At 37.9% G+C, this 27,189-nt stretch overlaps 1 protein-coding gene across 2 annotated transcripts in view; it reads right to left on the bottom strand.

The window, feature by feature from the left end:
* frmd5a (FERM domain containing 5a) overlaps positions 1-26,228 on the bottom strand; it is a 101,131-nt gene extending 74,903 nt beyond the window's left edge. For both annotated transcript variants that reach the window (XM_073853570.1, XM_073853571.1), the window contains exon 1: positions 25,882-26,228. In XM_073853570.1, coding sequence (XP_073709671.1) covers positions 25,882-25,983 — 102 coding nt within the window. In that variant the 5' untranslated portion in view covers positions 25,984-26,228. The remainder of the gene's footprint in view (positions 1-25,881) is intronic.
* Positions 26,229-27,189: the final 961 nt, after the last annotated feature.

The raw sequence follows: 27,189 nt of genomic DNA, 5'->3' as shown, positions 1-27,189 counted from the left end.
ATGTGGCTGTTAAAGAGTCAATTAATGCCACATTTACATCAAAATATGGCTGACTGCAAAAAAGAAAGTTAATGTTCTATCTAATGCATTGCACCCCCATCCACATTACCACATTTCTACTTTAAGGCACTTCTCTCTTGCTCTCTTTCTGTGAAAAAACAGTCCATATCAACAGTCCTCAGCCACAAACAGCCCAGGAAATCATATTACACCACTTCACCATCACTCACGTTTGCAGGTTAACAGACAGGTATTGCTGCTGGGTAGCTCCTAATCGACTTGGAACGCTCCTTTACATTATTCAGTGGGCAATTACAGCTTTAGGGGTTATTGTAGAGATAAATCTAGAACGCAAATATTTTCTGTTATGACATATATGATATTGTTGTTGATATGTGCATTTGACACATAGGTCTGTGTCGCTTTAGCAAACCCTTCAGAAGGTCATTAGGGTTGGAGCAAAATTGTGGCCATCCAGAAATTGAATTTGAGACCTACACAATAATTGCATACTGATTTTTTTGATTGATTTTCTTATATTCCAAAGCTTATATTACATAATCTATTGCGCTGACTAACAACCTTTACAAAAGTCCTTAATAAAACTGGTTCATCAATCCCCAAGATGGGTATGGCATCATTAAGAAGTCGTAAAATGGTTATTTTACCTGACCCCTGGTCAGCTGAAGGTGGAGAAGGACATGCTTAATAATCTGTTGACAGTGGCCATGTGGACCGTTTTCAGTGCCATGTGGATCAGCGTATAAACTCCACTGTACGATATGCTCATTAATAATAAAAGACATCTAATGCCTAGAGTAAAAGAGCACTCTATGGGTAAAGCCCCCGGGAGCCAGTGAGGTAAACGGTGGTCAAGGAGAAAAGTGTAGTACAATGAAGTGGAACAGCACAACCCAGTAAGACATGCATGGCTTATATTTTCTGAGTAAAGTGTTGTGATATATCGAGAAGCTGAGTGTACAGCAGTGATCTAGATGGTTTTTGCACTGCAATATAAGTAAGTAAGTGACTCCGGTCCTTTGAATTATTTGAAAATAATGCACACCCGCTGTGTAACAGCACTCTGCTTCATGTCGTGCCGTATTAAAGTTCATGTTCTTCCTGATCCCGTTTTTCAAACTTTAGTTAGTGTGTAATGTTGCTGTTAGATCATAAATAATACCTGCAAAATGATAAAGCTCAAGTTCACTGCCAGGCGATATATTTTCTTTAAAAGAATTACCCTTTCAAAGCCTACAGCGAACGACCGGTTTGGACTACAGCCCTTTACTTCCTGCTTTAATGACGTCAATACACATTATTTATGTGCATTATTTACATGCTACAGTAGTTAATTAATAGTGGAAAATAATCAGTTTTTACCATGTTTGCGCTATCTATCATCATTCGCCAGACGTTTGTGTTTATTAACCCCTTTAGTTTTACTTTCATCACGCAGCTATTCCCGTTAGAGGTAAAAACATTTAATTCGTTAATAATAATTTCTGTCATAGTTTTTTCAAAATTAAGTTTTATTTGACTGTTTAAATAAAAATATTTTAATTTTCATCATGGCGCATACGCCCCACCCCTTTGATTGCCACGCCCCCGGAACCCTACCACCTTAACTAACACATTTTCTGTGGGAAACCCTGATCGCGATTAATCTTTTGACACCCCTAATTTTCACAGAATGTAATTTACATTATGTAGGATGATTTTTCATATAGAAAACAGTATATAAATAAAAAATACTTTAGCTGGGTTTTTACCAATCTCACCCATTATTTGATAAGGTTCTTTGAGATGGTTAATAAAAACAGTGGAAAAGTACAGATCAGTCTGTGTTAGTCTTCCATCAATTAAGCGATTGATTCAGTGATAAGAGAGAGAGAAAGGTGACTCCAACTCTTTTTGTTCCCTCTTTCTCTAGTTTTAACTGGATCCCTGCCACACTCTCTTGCAGAATTTGTCAAAAAACAATAGGCGGGCTCCACCTCACCTGTCTGTCTTGCCCTCAGGCATCCAGACCAAAAACAAGAGCGTAGCCTCCAAAAATAGACCAAAAGAGCAGTTGCTCAGAGCAATGTACTGGAGGGTGACAAGAGAAATATGACAATCATATGTGAGAGGTAAAATACTGTGACATAAGCCACTCTTGGCATTTTTAAGATTAAAAATATTAACAATTGGAAGCGACCGTATGAAGTTTAAAATGATTACAGCGGATGTTGTAATAATTTAAACGTAGGGGAATAAACTTTTCAAATAAGCCAGTGAGTGGAAACACATAGAGATAAGAAAGAGAAGTCTGAAAAAATGCTGATGCACCTTCACGCTCTACACCTGCATTGTGGGAAACATTTGCAGCAGCAGCCTAAAAATAGACCACGGCAGTCACAACCGGTATTAGGGCCTGAAATCAAATTAACAATAGGTATCGACCCCAGTACTGAAAAGAATGATCTACGGTTATTGAATTTCAATTTAGCACCACCTTGTGGAACGCTGTTTAACGCTATCTGGAAGGGAAAGAGCTTGTCTGGCATGCTGCTCCCCATGTGGGAAACTTAATGTGCTCCGTATCGCTCGCCTCCACGTTAGGAATAGGAAGACTGGTGATTGCTGAAAACCACACAGAGATGTTATCGTCTAACCGGCTGAAATGAAATACCTGCAGTCTGTGACTCATGCCCAGCGGGCAATTTGAAGTAAAATAAAGGTTGAATTATTTTCTAAATGAAATATTTTGTAAGAGGTACAGAAACAAGATGGCCACTGCTTTTTAAGCGTATTAAGTTTTTCCTCTGGGTTTTTGCTGAGTACTGCAGTATACAAGCTAATAGCAAGCCTAGAATTATTTGAATCTGCCATCTTTACCTATTGAACCACATAACTATTTTGATCTGACAAAATGATCATAAGACGGGTGAATGGCTGGTGGAACAAAAAAAACTCACAAGCCCTGGTAAACCATCATGATCTGTTTAATCAAACATAAAAACATTGGTAAAAAATATACTATATAATAATAAATTACTAGCCGTTTGAAAAGTCCATTGTTTTCAATGTGTAAACATGTTTATGATAGTCATTGCAAGAGGTAACGGTGCTTTGTTAACCAATCTTGACAATTTAGTTTCTGCTATCAGAACTTCTCATCCCCCTAAATGGGTCTACAACTCTTATGAAGCTTGAACAAAACGCCTGAGGTTGTCCATCTTTTTTTAACTAAATGAAGGGCAGGAGAGTTCGGAGGTCTGGCTGGCTGTGAAAGCAGACTTTTATTCTTCCCAGCGGTTCTCTGCTACAGCCCAAGTGAACAATATTGAGAGTGCCATGCCAGGGTGAGAGCATTTTAGCCATTGTTGAAAGAATCCCCTGCAGACTGCCATTCTACAGCCATATGGCTGCTAAACACACACGCGCACACACACACACACAAAGCAAAAACATTGTTTCTTTGTGTTTAGGTTTTCCAACTAGACAGAATGTGACTAGGCATGGCCCAGTTACCGGTTTTAGGGTATACCGAGGTTTTAAAAAGTAAAGGTTACAAAACCACTAAAATGTTTTGTGAAATCGTATCCAAGGTATGAGCTGTGTTTATACAAAATTCAATACATCATAAAGTGATGTAATTGATTTGATGTTTACATTTAATATGCATTATTAAAATATTATATATTTTTTAGGGATGCACCGATATGGAAATTTTGACCGATAACCGATAACTCTTTATATTTGGGGGCCGATAACGATATATATAGGCCGATAAATATTCATATTGTTTTCACAATGAAAAACTCCCAGGCCGCGGACATCTTGTCTTTGCGCTAGACTAGCATACTCTTCTTAAGCCCGCAACACGTGTCATCTTCGTGCTATGTCACAGAAAGCACCAATCAATACTCCACATGGCCAGCAATGAGCAAGTGAAGTGGTTCAACAAACCAAAATAATCCATCATTTATCGGCTTTCATTTATCAGCCTAATTTTGCTATCAGACGGATAACCGATAATATTAAAAATAAGCAGTTATCGGCCGATAACGATATGTCGGCCGATATATCGTGCATCCCTAATATATTTTTAAAGCATATTACAATTTAAAGGCTTTATTTTTACCCGGCATCTGAAAATGACACATTTAAGTGTTGCAATGGCAACAATGATATTTTTGTTAAAGGTTATCATAGCGCCAGAATCTTATACCGGGCCATCCCTAAATGTGACCCATTCAATGAAAACGCAGCAAAAAAAGTTATTTTTGTAATTTATTGATTTTTATATAAAATTATCCTGGATATATTCGTTCAATACAATGTTTAGGTAACGCTTAATATCTTTTCTGAAAAGCAAATAATTTATCATTAGTAGGAAAATTAGTGCACGTTTAATGCACATCTTACATGCACTGCTATTTTAAAACAGATGCTTTAGTGGATTCATTCACCGTACTGTATATCAGCAAGCCTGGGAGTAATAAGAGAGATGAAGCATCATAGCTCTCTCAACAGGACGCCACTTTAATGAAAACCTGCTGCGGGTTTCAAGGGAAGCACAGAAGGCTTTCAGGCAAAATAAAGCAGGGAGATGCACAAGGATTTTTTAAAACAACCGGATAGATGCCAGAATGAGCATTTTATGAGATCGCACAATAGATGTACAGTGTATGTGAAACTACTGTATGTCTAACTAAGCAGCTGTGCTTGACAACAGCCTGTCATCTAAGGATCACAGGATACAGTATCTTTAAGTTTTATCTTACTACCACCAAGACACTGACTTTAAACTGTATAGAGGAAAGTAAGGTCCAAAATCTGAGACAACCGGTGAACGTTCCTATAGAGGTCACGTTCTTCCTGATCCCAGTTTTTAAACCCTAGTAAGTGTGTAATGTTGTTATAATAGCATAAATAATAGCTGTAAAATGATAATGCTCAACGTTCACTGCCAGAGGTATACAGATAAGTAAATTATGTGAAAAATACCATGTTTTTTTACACATGAAAAATGAACACGTTATATTGCGCAGTGTAAACACAATCAAAGCTTTAAAATCAGAGAAAGAACGGGACTAGGGATGCACCGATATGGACATTTTGGCCGATAACGATAACCGATAACTCTTTATATTTGGGGGCCGATAACCGATATATATATATAGGCCGATAAATATTCATATTATATTATTTTCACAATAAAAAACTCCCAGACCACGGACATCTTGTCTTTGCGCTAGCCTAGCATACTCTTCTTAAGCCTGCAACACGTGTCATCTTCGTGCTATGTCACCGAAAGCACCAATAAAAATTCCACAGGGCCAGCAATGAGCAAGTGAAGTGGTTCAACAAACCAAAATATTCCATCATTTATCGGCTTTCATTTATCTGCCTAATTTTGCTATCAGACCGATAACCGATAATATTAAAAATAAGCAGTTATCGGCCGATAACGATATGTCGGCCGATATATCGTGCATCCCTAAATGGGACCTTCAAAAGAATGATATTTTGTGTATTTGTTGTAATCCGATTTGTTCACACAAGTTATACGGACTAGCGGCACATCCGGGAACTTGACTGTAAGTTTCTTCACCGCCCCTTTTTGGGGGAAACAAACTAGACTTCTCATAGACTTCCATACAAAATAGCGGAACAAAGCAATGTTCGTACACAGCCGGCAGGCGTAAATAACTTAAGAAATCACTCAGATTAAACATGTCGAGTAATTATCTGTCCACCCTGCCTGCCATAGAGCCCAAAAGATACATTAACACAATTAAATTGTTCAATATAAAAACATGTCCCTTTCGTTCTCCCAGCGTCAAATTTGTGTAACGCATTTTCTTTTTAAATGATATATTCAACATTACAATTTGAGTAAAAATGTAGATGATGAACATCTACATATTTGGTACAGTATGTCTCCCATGGCTTGAGTAACATCACGCACTCAGTCTGGCATGAACTCCACACAAACTCGATGATCCATGTTATCCCAGTGTGATTTGAACATGTTCCAGAGATCATCTTCTATGCTTCAATGGATGCAAAGAAATGACAGTGACAAATTATTTAACATGGTCACTGCCTGCTTACATGTGATTACTGACCTAAAATACATTGTAAAAAATGCTGGGTTATTTTCTACCCATAGTTGGGTCAAATATGAACATCTTTTAAAGATAGTTTAAAGGCGGCTTGCACAATTTTTGCGAAACGCTTTGGAAAAGGGAGTCAGGCCGAGTACCAAAATACACTTGTAGCCAAGCAGTAAGGGCCGCCTTTAACTCAATGGTTGGGTTTCTCCCACTTTGATTCAATGATGGGTTACATTTACATTACATTTAAATTTAAATGCAGATGCTTTTATCCAAAGCCACTTACACTGCATTACAAGGCATCCATTTTATTATGTTTGTGTCCTGGGAATTTAATCCACAATCTTTTGTGCTGCAAAGTAAACCCAATGCAAACATGCTGGGTTAAAAACAACCCTGAATTTTTTTAGAGTCCATTACATTATATCTTTATTAAATCCTAAACTTTGATTTGTTTCTACACTATAAAAAAGTATAATTGTAATTTAACCTATGCTGGGCTAAAACCCAAAATGATGGGTTGTTTTAACCTATTCTTGGGTCAAACCTAAACATTTTGGGGTTAATTAAACCCAACGCCTGTGTTTGTCCCTTCTTCACCCATCGCTGGGTTGAAAATAACCCGGTTGTTTTTAAAATGTAGGTTTACATGAAAAACTTCCAGATTTTAAATGTGCTCTTGGATGTTTTGCACCCCACTGCACTATATGTGATTGAAACAGAGCCTAAATTAATATAACACGGTCTTTAATTTCCTCTGAAAACAGATGATGACATTACCTAATATTCCAAGCTCTATAATAAAGTATATGTCAGCCAAAAATGGCTAAACATGAGACAACAAAATGATGAGCTTATGAATTTTTTAGAAAAAATAAATTCTTTTTTGGCGGAATTTTACAGCATCATAGACCCTGGACCCCACACAAGGGACCCATAAATAAATAGCATTACACATCTGACATTTTCACAACAAATCCACTGCAATACAAACCTCTCCATCTTAGTATATAAAGTATGCAGTATATAACATTATACACAGCAAAACTGGAAAAAAACTGAGTGAGCTGTATTTTTTCTATTTATCACAACTCTGCTTTTCATTCTGCTCGGTTTATTTGAAACTTCATTTAAATTTCTCTAAAGCACTGCTTAGCATGCAAATCTTCTTGCTGTATGTTAAAGCAGTTTATTTGTTTAGGGTCTTTTGTACAAACAGTGCCCACAGTGAGAGCTTAGTGTGCGTTCTCACATTATCTCATCATCATTAGAAAAGGCAGTGCAGCGGATGAAATTAACTACGAAAAAATGCAATAAGGCCATTTTGCTTTATTACAGAAGCACTTTAATTCCTTTCTCTGTGCTGTTCAGGACAACCATGCAGCCGCTTGTGATCCACTTCTATTTCACTATTAAAGGATAAGTTCGGTATTTTGCACTTAAAGCCCTGTTTTCAGATTGTTTATGATGAAATAGAACGATTTTGACTGAAATTTACACATATGATGCTGGCCCGAGAATTTTCGGGTGTTTGTTGTATCACCTCCCACCTCTACAATGGCTGCATAGGTGCACTGGAACAATCCTTCCTAAAATGCATTAAACTTTCGTTTACAAAGACGTGAAACTCACTGAGTGGTCAGGGGTGTTCACTGATATGCTCACACAAAAATCGCTGCAAAAGATGCCCTCCAACAGGTGTTTTAGCATTTGTTGTAAACTTGTGGACCTATTTTTACAAACGCCTCACACCCGTACATTCTTCCGTTGAGAGCTTGAATAATAGACAATCCAGCCCAGTTGGTGGCGATAATCCACCTTTGCCAATCAAAACGTCTTTGTAAACGAAAGTTTAATGCATTTTAGGAAGGATTGTTCCAGTGCACCTATGCAGCTATTGTAGAGGTGGGGGCTGACACAACAAACACTCGAAAACTCCCGGGCCAGCATCATATGTCCAAATTTCAGTCAAAACTGTTCTATTTCATCATAAACAATCTGAAAAAAGGGCTTTAAGTGTAAAATACCCAACTTGTCCTTTAACAAAAAACAGAGGAACTGAAAGAAAAGGAAAGTGGATAAAGGTTCAACAGGGCTTAATGGTTCATAAAGCCAGACCATAAACTGCAGCAAAAGGATACTGTATGGTGGGTTTAGCTGCTCAAGTACCACCAACTTAGACAGGAGGAGCCATCTAAATTACATTAACAATAGATCAGTTCTCCCAAACCCTGTTTTAAATGGCAAGGCTGTTCGAACTTGGGTTCTTGACTCCAATAAGCAAGGTATGTTATTGAGAACCAGCATGAGCCACTTGGTCCAGAGACTACATGCTCGCCTGACAAATGACTTAGGGTGTCAGTGAAAGGTGAGATTTCACAGGGCTCCAATTTTTTGTGATATAAGCGAGGTAGTAGAACAATTTATGCATAATATTATATTAAAAAAAACACTAATTTTGCTCTCTCCCACATATAAACACCCACAACAACATGCATTGCGTACATATGTATTTTTCTCAACTCTGTTATTTCGAGTCTGGAGGGATAAACACATAACCTCTCATTAGTGCAGCATATAAATCTAATAAACTATCAAATGCATAACTATAATTACAGCTGCTGCAAGTAACTAACTGTAAAATGTCCATTTATGTCTACTCCTAATGCATCAAAATTATATATTTTCTGTATATTCTACATTTTTTCTTCTCTACCCTTGTTGCATTTTAATTTAATCAAAATTCAAATAACAGTTTGCTTTTAATTAATTCACCAGTAATTCCTGAAATTATTTGGTATACGTCATGCAGTTGGCTCATAAAATATTTTAATGTAAATCCCTCTTATCATTCCTACTATACTGTAACTCTGTTCAGATACACCTGAGAAACAGACCTTTCTCAATCCTTTCGAATAATAAAAGATGAAAGTATAGAAAAACATCCTTTGCCGAGAGAACAAATGTGATATCCTCACTCAGACAGGAGAAGCCCTCCATTCTGCATCTGCAATTACTCTTTCTCTCTCATTTCGAGAATGGGCTTTTTACTGCACTTTTTCTCTAAACCCTGCAGGGGACACAGCACCCTTACCACAATGATGCATTGGTAAACATCCGTAATGGAAGATGGAGAGAGAGGGAGGGAGACAGGAAAAGAAAAGAATATTAAAAAAAATGTCATGTATTGTTCCTGACAGCAGATACGTATACAAAATTCCCCATGGATGAAATTTAGCTAGACTAATCACAAAGGCTGGGTACATCCGCTGACCCACACTATAAATGAGAACAAAATGGATATTTATGACTGTCTATTCACCTTGATGTCTCAGCGTATTTCCCCTCACCTGAAACACCATATTTCACAAGAGTACAGAAGAACACCTAAGGACACATCACCTCTAAACACAAACAAGTGTCAGCATGATCAAGAATATTTAAGCAAAAATCTTTACTCTTTAAAATAATAAATAGAATTGGCCAACTCTGCAAAAGTGTAGTCTGTCAGCAATGCCCAATATTTAGCAAGAGATCTTTTTTAACATAAATTTTGGCAAGACAGCAAATGCTACAGTACTAACAATAAAAAATTAATTTAAAGAATTTTTAAATGTATAAAAATAAAAATTTGGGTCTTTTATAGAATAAAATAAAAAATACATTAAAAAATACAAAATACATCTATATGTATATTACTGAAAAAAACAAGACAGACAGACATTGTTAGAGATCTAGGTCCAGATATACTAAATAGGGGAAATTAGCGTGACAGCGCAATTCCAAAATAACTCAGATGGGAGTGTAAATATTTGCAGATAATTTACTAAAAAGCCGCAAATTAAATCAGGCACAACAGCTGATTTCCATTATCACCAATGCAATTTATTAAAAGCAGCGCAAATTAGTTCAGGGTCATAAATAAGCAGAGCTAGGGTGGGTGATCCGCACTTGAGTTCAGTACCACAGATATCGCAGAGGAAAATTCAGGGTGTGTACCCAGCGAACGAAGCCATAGTACACTGAAAAGAACTGGAGGAAAAAAATTAAAGCTTACAAGAAGTTTTGAAACACCTGGTATTGTGTGACTTCTCCTAGTGATTCCTTTTTTATTTACTTCAGCAAATAAAAAATAACATGGCTTGGCAAACAATATTTTTGAATTATATGTTCCTCTGGCATTCCAAATAAAATGTTACAATGTTACTTCTTACGCCGATTACGCTTAATAAACTGATAACACATGGGGTCATGTAAACGTGTAAAATCGCGTGGCATGTAAACACCTTAACCGGCTTTCTCACGGTTTTGTCCATGTGCGCATGTCTCCACGTGTGAAAGATAAACGTCAGACCCGGAAGTAAGTGCAAAGTAACGCATAAAAGTCTCTGCTCTACTAAAGCAGTTGGCAGAGAAACTGCAAAAATAAAAACTGATGTTATATTTGAAGAGTTTGGTTCCAAAACGCAATAAATCCATTTTGACAAATTTCGGTAAAAACGTGTTTTCTATACCAAGAAAGTGACAAGATGAAAACCACTATTTTCTGTTACAAACTTTCACATAGCATCTTTAGCTTATTAAAACATAAAAAATTCAAATCCATAACTTGACTTTCAAAGATTTATTATAAAAACGAATTATTTTTTCCACAAAATGCAATAAATCCATGACAGTTTTTTATTTCAAAATGCTATAAATCTATTAAATCAATGTATAAATGTGCATTCATCTTTACCATTTTATATTTATTTAGTTGACTAGTGGTATACAATGATTAAAAAATAAACATTAATGGCATTAACCAAAACACTTACTTTGTTATATTAAGAACACATTGCTGCGGTTATAGTTGACGTCGTCTCTTTACATTTTCACAGCGATCAGCTGTAAAATGTTTTGGTCCTGCTCGATTTTCGTTGACTTTGAGTAAAATAATGTAAAGTTTTCATAAGATCCTCTGGGGTCAATGTTTTAGCATGAGAAGCTTGATGCTGTCGGGAGAACAAGCAACCGAGTGCCTCTCGCGGATATTATTAGATGTTGATGGCTTACGTTTCTTTCCCGTCACAGAAAACCATCACAGGTTTAGCAATGCAATTAAAGTATTATTTTGTTTTGTTTGTTGATCACGCAGTACAAAGTAGATGAGGAAAACTAGGACTCCGTGTACTCAGCGCGCCGCCATGTTTGTTTACATTGCGTGACTGGTGGGCTGTAATTTCAGGAATGGATTTATTGCGTTCTGTAAAAAAGGAGGAGTGGCGTTTGTCGCATTTTGGGAAAAAAGGGAGAAAAGATGACAGAACATCACGGCGGGTATTGGATTTTGCGTAAAATTAAGAATTTACTTTTAACTACTGACCTGATATAATACTGATTTGGGCAGTAACTCATTTTTTTCAAAAATGGTGTTTATCGCGTTTTGGAACCAAACTCTTCATTTACAGGTTCTGGAGACACGAAAAGAGATAAAACAATATAGCTTAAGACAGATATGCCGTCAACTTTTTGATCGACTATTATGTACTATAGGCGATGACGTCACTAACTGCGAGAAACCTGCCAAATGTCCAAGTCCCATGTAAACGCAGTTGTCTGCATAGCCGGTTTATTGATTTGCATGTAAACGCATGAAAACATTTTTTATAATAACCAGATTTTTGATAGTTATCCGCTTTTTCTGTGCATGTAAACTCACTCTTTGTTTAAAAAAATATTTGCATTGTATCACGCGCTCTCTGATGTGATGCCTCTTCTTTTAGCAAAAACTGCAGCCATTTCAAGCGCAAAATAATTTAACGCGTTAAAAAACGGTGCAAATATCAGACATATTAAACACGCAAACATTAATAAATAGCATTGTGTGAATCATTTAAAGGAAAACACCAGCGTTTTTCAATATTTTACTATGTTCTTACCTCAACTTAGATGAATTAATACATACCTATCTTTTTCCAATGCATGCACTTTTAATCTTTGTACAGCGCGTTGTGAATGTCTTAGCATTTAGCCTAGCCCCATCCTATGGCTCCAAACTATATATATTTTTTTTACATCAAATTTCTCTGTGTGCGTCAAATGACCTCCTCCGCCTGAGGCCCTTGCCAATACCCAGCCTTTTGCACACCAAGAAAAAAGAGGCTTCAACCAGCCCTAAAAAGCTTTTATGTTTAATGGGTTTTCTCTTCTATACTGCTGAGATAGTTCTTTAAAAAAGCTGGAGAGTAAAAGGATTGTTAGAGGCAAAGGCAAAGAAAATGAGATAAATGAGAGAGCCACTGCAACAGAGGGCAAATCACTATGAGGAATGTCTGCAGAGACGGACACGGACATCTAAGACAGAGACAAAAAGACGGGCACAGGGAGGAAATACACTGAAATTAGAGGAGTAGTAGAGAAGACAAAAAGAGAGACAAGTACTTCTCTGTCGTTTTCCCACAAAACTACTGAAAAAGGTTTTTCCTGCCGTATCAGAACCACTGCTCAATATCATCTACTCATCTTTAGAATTAGGGGATGTTCCCATGCCCTTCAATAAGGCAGTTATTAGGCCCCTCATTATAAAGTTAAATCTTGACCGATTTCAAATCTGCTGGCATTAGTAGTCAGGCACTAGCCTCAGTTTTATTTAGGTCTTACTGCGTCACAACAGCCTCCAGTCAACATCTGAAGCAGGCATCTCAAAGATGAGTATCTGACGGTGTGTGTGCTACTTCAGCAGAGCGACTGCAGATAATCATCTACCTTTCAAGACTTAAAAGGCCAGTTCTGCTCACCCTGCTTTTTGCACGCCCAATCTGCTCCAGCTAATTTTCCCCTCACGTCCCCTTTGAAATGCCCCTCCGGGTCTCCAAGCACCTTGTTAAGACATTTGAGGTGCATGAATATGGCCAACAAACCGTGTCAAATTGTTTAACTTGCATTTTAAGAGGCTATTTCCATTTCAGCTATAGCTGAGCTGAAAAAATGATCACTGAGAGAAATGTTCTTCTATTCTTCCCTGTTATTAGTCTATCATCTCTATATATGTGCTATAAATGCCACCTCAAGTTTTCTATAATGCACTTAATATTAGCTCTTATGGATTTTCTTGATGTACCCTGTTGAGAAAATTCACCCTCACAGCATATGTTGTTTTTTGGATGCTGGTCCCTAACAGGCTTCATAGCTACAACTTAACCAGCCTCTGTGGTCAACCAGCTTTATTAAAAAGACGAGCATTTTCTTCTAGTGAGCAACATGGTGTAGTTGTGTATTTATGCTCTTTACACTCCATGTTTTATATTTGAACATCACCTTATTCAATATTCATTCATTTAAGAATCATAAAATGCTGATTCCTAAAGAATGTGATCCTTGTTTAATTTACACATTTAATAAAAACAAAATTTTTTAAATTAATCCTATTCCTTTTCAGTATATAATGCAAATAGAAACGTATCAAGTATTCATACAGATTTCTCTCACACACACACACACACTGCTTGCACAACACAATGCAAGCTCAATGCAAACGTTATCAATACTTTAACAGTGCTAGGTTACATTTAACAACCCTAAAACACACCCTTCCCTATAGCAGTGGTTCTCAAACTGGGGTCCGGGACCCCAGGGGGGCCGCGAGATGGTGCCAGGGGGGCCCCAGTTTTATAACATTTTATAAGATACATTAATTTATCATGAATTCTGTGAAATTAAACCTAAAAAAAATAGGGCAGCACTACTTTGTATAATTTAATGTTTTGTTTAATTAAAATGTGAAGTTTTAGAACTGTTTTTTGTCATAAATTTTCTTTGGGGGGGCAGCGAAGGAATGCACCATACACAAAGGGGGCCGCACGCTGAAAAAGTTTGAGTGCCACAGGTATGACATGTTTTTGTAGGCTAACCCGGAAGTTAGTGGGATACTGGTTCCCTCGTAAAAAGCCAATTAATTTTTCCTATAAACTTTTAGATTATCGTAAATAATAAGCTCTGAGTTTAACAAAAGTTTATGACACTTACACGTTTCACGAATGAATAATACATTTATGACTTTTGAAGACAAAATGTAGCTTTTTATATTTCTAGTAAACGCATTTACACTTCAAAATTCAAAACATTTGTGAAGACTAACTTGTTGGACAAAATATGTGTCTTTAACTTTTGTTAAACAAAAGTCTATGGGAATAATAAATGGGCTATAATAAAAAGTGTGCTTTTATTTTGTAATTGTGTTAAACATTTCAGATCCATCTATGACCATCTATGATCACTAAACGTAACCTCTTTGTTTATAAGTACAAACTAGATTTACAGTATACAGCATTGTGATCAATTATTAGTGAAGGTGACACTGTGACAAATATCAGTATACACACGTTACACAAATGAACATTAATATATCTGTGTTCTGTCCTCCCGCACACTATTTCTCGCTCTCTCGCTCACTCTCTCCGATTTAATCCAACATGTTCTCTACGCCAGCCAATAGCATCACCGCTGCAATACGACAAGGGTAAACATCAGCCATGCAGCAGTCAGATCGCTCTTCAATGAAACATTAATGCCTAGCACACATTTTAATCTTTAATACCTTCAACACAGCAACAGTGTGGAATGATCCGGAGCACACACTGTGACATCAACCGTTCTCGCAAACAAACGCCACACGCAAACACACAAATGTACGAACATCATGCAGTGTAGTTAACTGAGGGACTTGAAAAGAAAATCCCAGTCCTTAAAACATATGCAGTGCGTGTTCATCCCAGACAATGATGTACAATGATGACAACGCAATGCTGTACCTGGAAAGCAGCAAATGCAGCAGGGCTACAGTGCTAGAACAGACTGTCTCTCTAATCTGTCTCCTAAAGGAACAGTTCGTCCAAAAATAAACACTATTTCAATAAGTTTTATTTTTACATTTTAAAACTTAAAAACTTTTATTTATTTTAAATGTGGGAAAACTTTACATTTTGGGCAAACACTTCACTATAAACTGAATAAAAAAAAGCTGTGTTTCTGTAAAAAAAATAAAATTCAGGCTTTTAAAGGAAAACCACAGTTTTTCTTCTTACCTTAACTTAGATGAACTATACCTATTTTTTTCCAATGTGTGCACTTTTAATCTTTGTACAGAGCTTCTTGGATGTGATGGCATTTAGCATAGCCCCATTCATTCCTATGGCTCCAAACAAAAGTTTTATTTTGTGCCACCATACTTATTCATGTAAGTACTCATGTAACAGTCTTTAAAAGGGAAAACATGAAAGTGTTTGGTGGTTTCTAATTTCATCTGTTTGGAGCCATAGGAATGAATGGGGCTTGGCTGAATGCTAAAACATTCAGGGGGCGCTGTACAAAGATTAAAATGCACGCATTGAAAAAAGATAGGTATGTATTTATTCCTCTAAGTTGAGGTAAAACATTGAAAAACAGTGGTGTTTTCCACAACAACATGAAACAAATAATTTTTCATTTTGGGCTAAACACTTCCTCTAACAGAAGAATAGTTCACCCAAATATAAAGGTTTTGAATTTATGACACATTTATATTAAAATGCTGTCATGTTACTTTCTTATATAAAGCAAGCATGAATAAATAGCCAGACACATCCATCAAAAAAAAAATCAAAATTATTTTAGTGGATTAATATCACATTTTTTGAAGAATTTCCTTTCTAGAGAAAATAAGTCATATTGCCTACATTTGGGATGGTGTGAATATGACAGCTTTCATTTGGAACTATTTTTATTATCAATAATGTAATACAAAAGATTGGTAACATTTTATTTACGCTTTTATGCCATAATCATGTGATGGCTACCAGAAACTAGGGATGGGACGATTACCGGTTTTACGATTAACCACGATAAAATGTCCTGATGGTTAGTATCATCGTTTAAAATGTAATTATCATTACAACAGTGTTTGATTATCGTGATTTTGAAAACTTGCGGTAAATCCTGTCCAGCCAGAATCAGTTTAATGCAGCACGTGCAACATAGTTTTTTGCACAAAAAGGCATTTAAGAGATAATGTATTGTATTAGACTTATAAGACGGACTTATTTATTTTTTACCACAGAAATAATTTCAGAAACATGAAATATTAAAAACTGATTTTCAAAAATAAAACTTTAAAAAATTATTTCAGTGTGTGTATCAGTTCTACCAGAAAGACTTGAAGATAGGTTAAGAATTGATATGAGTTTATTTAACAGTAGTTAGCAACCAAGGCTGGAATGTAACACAGTATAGTTCTTTGGCGTAGGCCCCGACCATAGTTCGAATCTGGGGGTCGCAGATTCTTGCGGTTCCTGTCTGAAGATGAAGACAGGCCAGAATCTAATCTCCCTCGAGTATGGACAGAACCGACCTGGTGATGGTGGTAGGGAGGGTGGGTTGTAAATGCTGGCATCAGTATATGCGAATGCAAAGACAGGTGAATACAAGGCTCTCAGTATCAGGGGTGATTGATTGCGCCTTGTGAATGAATGACGTGCCATTCGAGTTTCCTGGTAGAACGTACGCTACGCTTACGCTAAGCTAACATTTCTTTTTGAAAATTTCCATCTCATTTTAACAAAACCATGATAATATTGATAACCGTAATAACTTTGGTCACTATAATCATGATGTGAAATTTTCATACCGTCCCATCCCTACCAGAAACCAAATCAATTTATTAAGAAGCTACACCGCATTTCAGCAGAGATTAGTATACACTATCACAAAATACTCTAGTGTTAGCCAGTACACAAACATTGATGGTTGGTGGCTAATGAAGTTCAGACTGAAGCATTAGACCCGCATGCTGAAAAAGAGAGCCACTTCACAAAGACCTGACATGAAATCAGAGTTTCCAAAGAAGCACCCAAAGGAAGACTTTAGCCAATACAATAAAAGACCACATGGTCTGCTCTCAGGACCAGCCAATGAAACAAGTCGAGTATTCGCCAAAAGAAAACGACGACCAATGAAATCACCAGCATTAAATTACAGAAATTCCAGTAGAGTGTAACCTAGACGCATTCCTTTTAAACAGGAACAACATGAAAATAAAGAATTGGAAAAGGACATCAGAAGCATTCAATACTGCCTTGATAAGAGCTTAAACACAAAAACACGCTAGCGTGGGAAAATTAGAATGAGGTCAGGTGCTTTAGGGAGAAGGCTTCTATAAGACGAACTGCCACTTTCATCCACATTATACTGGGAGGTTTCCATTTCAAGCCACTGTTGAGAAAGGTCAATGTGAGAACAAGAAAATTTCATCTATTTGCGGTGTAAGCCGGACCATTTGTCTATTGTTCCAGTGTGTGCAGAGGGATGTCCACACTATTAGCTAACGCTTCAGCCCCATTGCTGGGGAGTCACATTAGTAACCGTTAGGAACCCTAATATCGTGTATAAGAGGCTTAAGAGCATTCATCCCTTTGCTGTCGAATCAACTTCAGTGCAACGCTTACTGCAGGCTATCACAACAGAAAATGTAAAAGTCTGAGACAAATGGTAAAAATTCTTGCATTTCAATATTAATACATTTTTTATGAAGAATTGTATATCACCACCACCGATTAACAAATTGAATGAACAAGCTGATATAAACTGTGCAAGTTAGCTGGGATAACATGGATCATTAGGTTTTACACAGATGTTTTTGATAAAATATAAACCTTTAATGCCAAACATTTGCATACATTTATGACATTGAAAAAAGTCCTGTTAAATATTTGCAACTAAACTTAATTTCTTAGTCATGTGTGAGGCCTGTGAAAAATAATATTATATAGACCTTATAAAAATGAATACGACAGCAAGCTTTTCAATCTCCACTTTACCCACGACAGCTGTTTGAGGGTTCAGAGGGTTTGGACATCTTTAAGGATTATCAAGTTCAGCTTTTTTCTGCAAGTACCAATGTTATTATAAGGAGGCATCGTTCCAATATTTAACATAAGAGTTTAGCTGCTGTGCCTGATAAGCAGAAAGTCATAAAGAGAAAGACACATCCCACTTGAAAAGTCGTTGAAAATAAAGCTCCTTAAAGGGCCAGGGATTATTAACAAGTAAGATTTCTTGACTCAAGCCCTCTTCAAACTCCTACACGCACGAAAATATATACATGCTTTAGACACATCAGGCTCAAATCATTAAACCACCCAACGCACACATACTCACAAGTGCTGTTTTTTTTTAAGCCACCAAGAGATTATAGAGCCATTAATTTCATTCATCATCCCCTCATAAGATGATTTCTGACATGAAGGAGCAAGCCAGAGAGAAAACCAGTCACAGTAAATCAGGGCTCGAACCTATTTTAGAAACGCAATCATCAGCAGTTGCTGCTTGGAAGCAAAAGAGAAGCACAGATTTCTGATAAAGACGCCTGTGCTTATATTGCAAGAGGCAGATACAATTTGTGGGTTTAATAATATGTAAACTGAATGAATTACTGTACAATTCTATTCAAATTTTGATATCAGATATGGTGCCTTTCTAATGGCGCTTGAGTAAAATGCATAGAAGAGCACAGCAAGCTTTCCAGCGCACAATTCATCTTGAATGCAGAAATGCATCTCAAGAGCATTTTTCTCACCACACGACATTGCATCATGGTTGAGTGCATTTGCAATTAGGGCTAATTAGAGTTCTGGGCTTTACTACAGAAGAAACAATAAGCAGAGGTGCCAACATGTCCTCATAAAAACATAACATCAGAAAGCTTTGTTATCAGACATCACATCAGGTCTTACGATTACGAATCATCTAAAGTACACAAGGGACCAATCCAAGGCCGCAGATTTGTTTTTACGATCATGTTTTACCTCTATGAAATTGCCTGTTACAGTTGATGGGTTGCCCTTGCTGAGTGTCTGTTAAACCAATAAGCCATGAGAGGCTTATTTGAACAGCCCCTAACTATGATAAAATCACTGCAATGCACTAAAACGACTCTTTTTATAAAACTGTGACTACAGCATTATGATGAAATGCAACGTTTCGTGAAAAAAATACAAAGAGATTTTTTTTACTAGAGGCTGTTTGCAGTTATTGGTTCCTAACAGAATTCATAAAGGGAATTTAGTTTCAATTATGCATTTACATTTTATATTAACTATTTAAATCAATTAAATAATTTAATTAAAACAAGACCATTGCTTGAAAGAACTTGGGTACCATATTTAACAAAGTCTAATCAAATAACAAGGAAAGCACATGCTTTATAACAAATTTTGTGTTCGTGACTAGACAACACAATTGCATGTATGTGGTGTGTGTACCGATTCTTTCTCTAATATGTACCACTAAGGTAATAATATGCACTTGTTGGCACCAATATGTACCTCTGGGGTACTAATATGCACTCGTTGGCACCAATACCTCTGAGGTATGAATATGCACTCGTTGGCACCAGTATGTACCATTGAGGTACTAATATGCGCTCGTTGGCACCAATACCTCTGAGGTACTAATATGCACTCATTGGCACCAATACCTCTGAGGTACTAATATGCAGTGGTTGGCACCAATACCTCTGAGGAACTAATATGCGCTCGTTGGCACCAATATGTACCTCGGAGGTACTAATATGCAGTCGTTGGCACCAATACCTCTGAGGTACTAATATGCAGTTGTTGGCACCAATACCTCGGAGGTACTAATATGCACTCGTTGGCACCAATACCTCTGAGGTACTAATATGCACTCGTTGGCACCAATATGTACCTCGGAGGTACTAATATGCAGTCGTTGGCACCAATACCTCTGAGGTACTAATATGCAGTCGTTGGCACCAATACCTCGGAGGTACTAATATGCACTCGTTGGCACCAATACCTCTGAGGTACTAATATGCAGTCGTTGGCACCAATACCTCTGAGGTACTAATATGCAGTGGTTGGCAGGCACCAATACCTCTGAGGTACTAATATGCGCTCGTTGGCACCAATATGTACCTCTGAGGTACTAATATGCACTCGTTGGCACCAATATGTACCTCTGAGGTACTAATATGCACTCGTTGGCACCAATATGTACCTCTGAGGTACTAATATGCACTCGTTGGCACCAATATGTACCTCTGAGGTACTAATATGCAGTGGTTGGCACCAATACCTCTGAGGTACTAATATGCACTCGTTGACAGCAATCTGTACCTCTGAGGTACTAATATGCACTCGTTGGCACCAATATGTACCTCTGAGGTACTAATATGCACTCGTTGGCACCAATACCTCTGAGGTACTAATATGCACTTGTTGACAGCAATCTGTACCTCTGAGGTACTAATATGCACTCATTGGCACCAATATGTACCTCTGAGGTACTAATATGCACTCGTTGGCACCAATATGTACCTCTGAGGTACTAATATGCACTCGTTGGCACCAATATGTACCTCAGAGGTATTAATATGCACTCGTTGGCACAAATATGTACCTCGGAGGTACTAATATGCACTCGTTGGCACCAATATGTACCTCTGAGGTACTAATATGCACTCGTTGGCACCAATATGTACCTCTGAGGTACTAATATGCAGTGGTTGGCACCAATACCTCTGAAGTACTAATATGCACTTGTTGACAGCAATCTGTACCTCTGAGGTACTAATATGCACTCATTGGCACCAGTATGTACCTCTGAGGTACTAATATGCACTCGTTGGCACCAATACCTCTGAGGTACTAATATGCAGTGGTTGGCAGGCACCAATACCTCTGAGGTACTAATATGCACTCGTTGGCACAAATATGTACCTCGGAGGTACTAATATGCACTCGTTGGCACCAATGCCTCTGAGGTACTAATATGCAGTGGTTGGCACCAATACCTCTGAGGTACTAATATGCACTCGTTGGCACCAGTATGTACCTCTGAGGTACTAATATGCACTCGTTGGCACCAGTATGTACCTCTGAGGTACTAATATGCACTCGTTGGCACCAATACCTCTGCTCTGAGGTACTAATATGCACTCGTTGTCACCATTATGTACCTCTAAGGTACTAATATGCACTCGTTGGCACCAATACCTCTGAGGTACTAATATGCACTCGTTGGCACCAATATGTACCTTTGAGGTACTAATATGCACTCGTTGGCACCAATATGTACCTCTGAGGTACTAATATGCAGTGGTTGGCACCAATATCTCTGAAGTACTAATATGCACTCGTTGACAGCAATATGTACCTCTGAGGTACTAATATGCAGTGGTTGGCACCAATATCTCTGAAGTACTAATATGCACTCGTTGACAGCAATCTGTACCTCTGAGGTACTAATACACACTCGTTGGAACCAATATGTACCTCTGAGGTACTAACATCCACTCGTTAGCACCAATATGTACCTTTGAGGTACTAATATGCACTCATTGGCACCAATACCTCTGAGGTACTAATATGCGCTCATTGACACAAATCTGTACCTCTGAGGGACTAATATGCACTCGTTGGCACCAATATGTACCTCCTCTGAGGTACTAATATGCGCTTGTTGGCACTAATATGTACCACTAAGGTACTAATATGCACTCGTTGGCACCAATATGTACCCCTGAGGTACACATACCTCACACATACACGCAAACTTGCTGCTCATGATCCCACTGCTAATAGGAGACTAGCCGTGCTTGTCTGTGCGTTTTTTATCTGTGACCTGGAGATGTGAGAGGATTGCAAATTGCTTGCAATCACCAAGAACAACAGCGATGGATGCAAAGTGCTGTGGGCTCAGTAAAATTCGTACTGCCTCCGCAAGAGTGTCTTATGATGAGCGCTTACTCTTTTCTCGCTGATATAGAGATGATACATAATTCATGGAAGCACAACCTCTAGAAAACTAGTTGCCACTGCAAACTTTTCAGGTAAAAAGTTTCAAATACAAATAATAAAAGATGTGCTATCGCTGTTTAATTCAATGTTTAATGACTCCACTCCAATAAAACAGAAGGTGTGATATAAATAAACCACTTACAACTACAAAGTCTCTAGTCAGCAAATTTGTAATTTCACAACTATCTAGGCTTCATATATTTAATAAAATCATACAATATGGCTTTACAATGATGTTTAGCACTTACTGTAGTCCAATGAAAATAATAAGAAATTGTTTAAGGATTGCATCATCAGAGATTTGATTGAAAATATACAAAAATATAATTACAACACAGTCATATGGTGACCAATGTATCCAAATCGTATTGAGATTATTACAACCCTGCCTAATACACAAACTGTGCATTTCCATCCATCCTCAAAAGAAAAATACAAAGCTGATGCACTACTTCCAACCAGATCCGCACTGGAGAGCTTTCAAGCAAACTATCTGCCGGAGATGAAAGCACTTCCTGTAGGCACTGAATCTCAGCATAGTGGGAACGAGATATTTGGGGTAAAGCAGGAAAGAATGTGGAAGAGAATAAAAGGGTGACCTAGTTCCTCTTTTCATCAGTTCCGTCCCCAGACTAGGCGTCCTGGAACCCAGAAGGTAAGTTGGCAGGCCTGCAACCAGCATGGACCAGCGGAGGACAAAAAAGACGTTAAACAATGACTGTGCACTCTCAACCCCCTCCTCATCGAGCTAGTGAGGGTGGATTGTTCCCCTGGCCACATCCTAGCACGGAAAGAAAGAAAAGCTGGCAAGGTGCTCTGTCACAGCCTCTCCTCCATTACGTCACTGTGTGCCAAACAACACGGCGCTGCTGCACACGGCACACCTGCTGCTGGTTACACTGGACTGACTCCAGCTCCATATCAACCCTGCTGCTCACCTCCCTGCCTGGCACGCTCTAAAGGCATGCACAGCCTGTGTAAAAGTACATCTAGCATTCTCAAATTCATCTCAAAGATACCACAGGATAATGGTTATTTTTACTATTAATTATTTTTGTAATTTAAAGTACTTTTGTAGGGTTTATTAACCAGTCAAATGATAAGTCGAAGCAAATGGGCGGCTTTCGCACTTTCGGCGACCCGAGTTTGATTCCCCGCTCGTGGTCATTTGACGATCCCATACCCCTCTCTCTCCTCCCTGTTCTTTCCTGTCCCCTCCTGTCCCCTCCTCAACACAGTGTTAATTAAAGGCAAAAATGGCCAAAAAAAGCAGTCAAGTGATAAAAGTAAACACTTTAAAAATGTTTGTAATAATATAAAGTAATAATAAAAAACTATATAAAAATTATTTTAGTACTGTTAAAGGGATAGAAAATAATGTCCTTAATAATTCACCCTCATGTCCTTCCAAACACTTAAGACCTCTGTTCATCTTTGGCAACACAGTTTAAAATGTTTTTAATTTAGTCAGAGTGCTTGTTGACATATCATTGAAAATCTATGTACGGTATACTGTCCATGTCCAGAAAGGTAATAAAACATTTTCAGAGTAGTCCATGTGACATCAGTGGGTCAGTTAGAATGTGTTGAAGCATCAAAAATCATTTTTGGTCCGAAAATATCAAACATTACGACTTTATTTAGCATTGTCTTCTCTTCCGCGTCTGTTGTGAAGCGCATGCGCGAGACTAAAGTCACATGACTGCAGTGACGCGGATGATGTGTTATCCTTAAACATGTTTGCAAAGTTTTTTTTCAAACTTACAGCATGCGTCTCCCTCAGACTGTAAACGAAGCCTGTGCGCACAAAAAAAAAACAGCTGGGGTGCACCTGATAACACGTCAGCTGTATTGTACGTCATCCGCATCACTGCAGTCACGTGACTCCAGTCCCGCACATGCACCTCACAACAGACGCGAAATGTATTTTCAATGCTTCAACACATTCTAACTGACCCACTGATGTCACATGGACTACTTTGATGATGTTTTTATTACCTTTCTGGACATGGACAGTATACCGTATGTAGATTTTCAATGAAGGGTCAACAAGCTCTCGGACTTAATATAAAACATCTTAAAAACTGTGTTCCTAAGACGAACGGAGGTCCTCCGAGTTTGGAACGAAATGAGGGTGAGTCATTAATGACATTATTTTCATTTTTGGGTGAACTATCCCTTTAACAGTTAAAATGTGGTTTTCATTTTTTACCTTCTTCCAGAGAGCAAAAATTATTCAATTGTGCTGTACCCCAAAATGTGCTGTATCTTTCATAATGCAATATTAGCTTAGCAAATGCTTTTATCCAAAGTGACTCCCTTAAAATAAGGGAAAATTAATCATTTTTTCAACGTCTTATAGGGATGTTTTAAGATATTTTAATACAGGCAAAGTAGATGTCTTGAGGCACAAATAAAAAACATTTTGGCCAGGACTCAGGAGTTTACTCCACATTTTTGCTCCAGGACTGTCCAGTGTATTTCCTTACTTTTTCCTTTTTACAAAAAAATAAAGCACAAACTATCCTATCAAGGCTTTAAACATCGACAAGTCAACACGAAGCGGAACTGCGGCAATAAAACAAGCATGCATTTGTCATAAAGGCTGTTTTAAGTTCCCTCGAATGGCTCTTGAAAATGCCTTGGGTTTTCCTCTCTAACACACAATGATTGTTTTGATGTGTTGAAACACTGTAAAAGCCCTGAGGGAGTGTGCATGTGTCATCCAAGAGCCGACGTCCTCACAGACTTCTGAAGGCTGAGAAACGGGATGCTCTCAAACTGACTGTAATGGAAAGCGATCTGCGGTCTCCCATTTTATTTCATGCTAGACATGAAACAAAGACAAATGAAAAACACTGCAACCTGCACACAGGTGTAACCAATTTCTCCTATTATAACAAATTATGTGTTTCTGTTAATTATGCCTATATCTTCTTTTTGTATCCTATTGCTGTGTGGTGATAAAAGTAATGTCTACAAGATTAGTAAAGACAGCTTTGACAACAACCAGTTTCTTAAGAGCACAATAGGTCAGGTAAATTAAATAAATGTCAGCAAGGAAAAATCTAGCAAAACTTTTTTGTGAAAAAAGTTGCACTCGCCTCAGTCTTTATGATGTAACCCACTGTTCATCAGTGAACAACAGACAGGATTTCATGCTCTTCTGTACAGACTGTGTGCTGCTAAACCCAGTGGTCTATGCTACTCTACCAACTAAACTGCTTGATATACAAGGGCCCGAGGGGCAGCTTTGGAGAGTAAACTGTGCATTATTAATGGATGAGTTATGTTGACATCATGCCAAAATCCATATAACACTTTCATGGATCTGGAGCATTTCCAATAATATTACAATTAACTGTAAATGGAACATGTGCTTGAAACAAATTGATTCTTTAAAGTCGGTCCTGTAATCTTGATTGAGCTTTTCTGATGTCTAGTATTTACCCAGTCCATATTCTGAGTGATCACATACGCAAAAAGTTACAATTTCCTTTCCCACTCTGATCCTGTTGTTGTCAGACATGGCTGGAACTCCAAAAAATGTCCAAATCAAACACGGATTATGAAACTATAACTTGTACAATACTTGATTTTGCACATAAATTAGCATGGTAAGGTGCTCACAATATTTATATATGGCACTTCTGGGTTAACGTTGCGTTGCTTACACCTTACACCTCAAGGCACGCAACACATCAACAATAGTCACGAGCACAAAACAAGCACACCGTACGCAAAAACACTCAATTTAATCCTACTCCATTCTATAACAGACATAATCGCACGACAATTGCACCACAGATGCATTTGGTTTTGGGGGATGCTCTCGGCACCTGCTATTAAACCCACTGCGCGCGCACGCACACACGAGCCCGCAACAAAAGGTCTGCGGCACGCGTGTGGCTGATCGATGCTTCTCATCAGGTGAAACTGACCTGAATGGTGCAGGTGTACTCGGTATCATCCAGCAGTCTGACGGTACACAAGTACTCTCTCTCCAGGTTTCTGACGCTGGCACTCATCAGCCGACTCAACATCTTCTCAGCGCGCGACCGCCGGTCTGCGTCCGGGACCAGAACAAAAACAACTCAAGCAATGTCACATCGACCAAACTCTCCGGTCGCCCAGCTGAAACATGTCAACCCCAGCCGAGGACATTTTTATCCCGCGCTTTAAGTATTTTAGATTAAGAACAGGTTTCTCCAGCAAGCATCCAGGTCCAGATGAAGTCGCTGTGGTTACGAGTAGACAGTTGCAGACCGACTGTTGACCATTCACCGTTTGATATTTGAGCAAGTGGGCGGGCTCACTGTAGCTGATTGACACGCTCGCCAACCAATGGTAACGCTTTCCAAATAGGGACGCGTTTGAAATGGACAATGAAAGACAAGGATGCTGCCAGTGGACAAAGGATTTTTGTTCGGAAATAATATGGGATATTATTAAAAGAAATCAGAACTTAGATACCAACCCACATAAAATAATGCAGTACACTATAGTATATGTTATAGTAAACTGTAGTAAAATTCCTGATACTTTTCTGTTTTTAAACCTTAACATGGTAATAAAATAATACTACATTTACTACAGCTTATAAATTCAGTATAGTTAATGCTACAAAATACAAAAGATATATTATAACAAAATGTAGTAAATACTATACTACAATTTACTATAGTTAACTACAGCTCATTTAAAATGATTCTACATTATTGCTTTATATAGTTTCGTGCTACTTAAATTAATAATTACATTTTAGACAATGTATTGGCTTTAAGGGACAGTGTTGCCAGAATATAATTATTGTATAACTATTAAAATAACAACTGTATAACTGTATATTTGCAATGTAGGTTGTTTGCAAAATACTTTTCGGTGCTTCTTTAACTTTATTTTTAACTTCTAACACCCTGAAGCTATTTTGGGGATTTTCGCCAGGATTTGGCCTACCCAATTTCAAAAGCTTCCCATACCCACATGCAGAGGTTTACATACAAAAGTATAATTTTACAGGAAACTCTTTGAAATTACATTAAACACTGTTGAAAAAGTGCTAAACATGGTTGTATGTGTTGTCAGTCCTCTAATAAACAAAAAAATAAAAAGGTGCTTTTTGATGTTTTTTTCCTAAACATTTTATTTGAAAGTGTATAACTCTGGACCTGGGTGCTCCAGCTACCTGCAAACAGTTTTGTTTGATTCCAGCTTACAGAGGAAAAAGGAATTTTTTCTCTATCATAATG

The sequence above is a fragment of the Misgurnus anguillicaudatus genome, chromosome 15 (genome assembly GCF_027580225.2).
Source record: "Misgurnus anguillicaudatus chromosome 15, ASM2758022v2, whole genome shotgun sequence".
Taxonomy (NCBI): Eukaryota; Metazoa; Chordata; class Actinopteri; order Cypriniformes; family Cobitidae; genus Misgurnus; species Misgurnus anguillicaudatus.
Note: the sequence above shows the minus strand (reverse complement) of the source record. Positions and strands in the feature narration are given on the sequence as shown.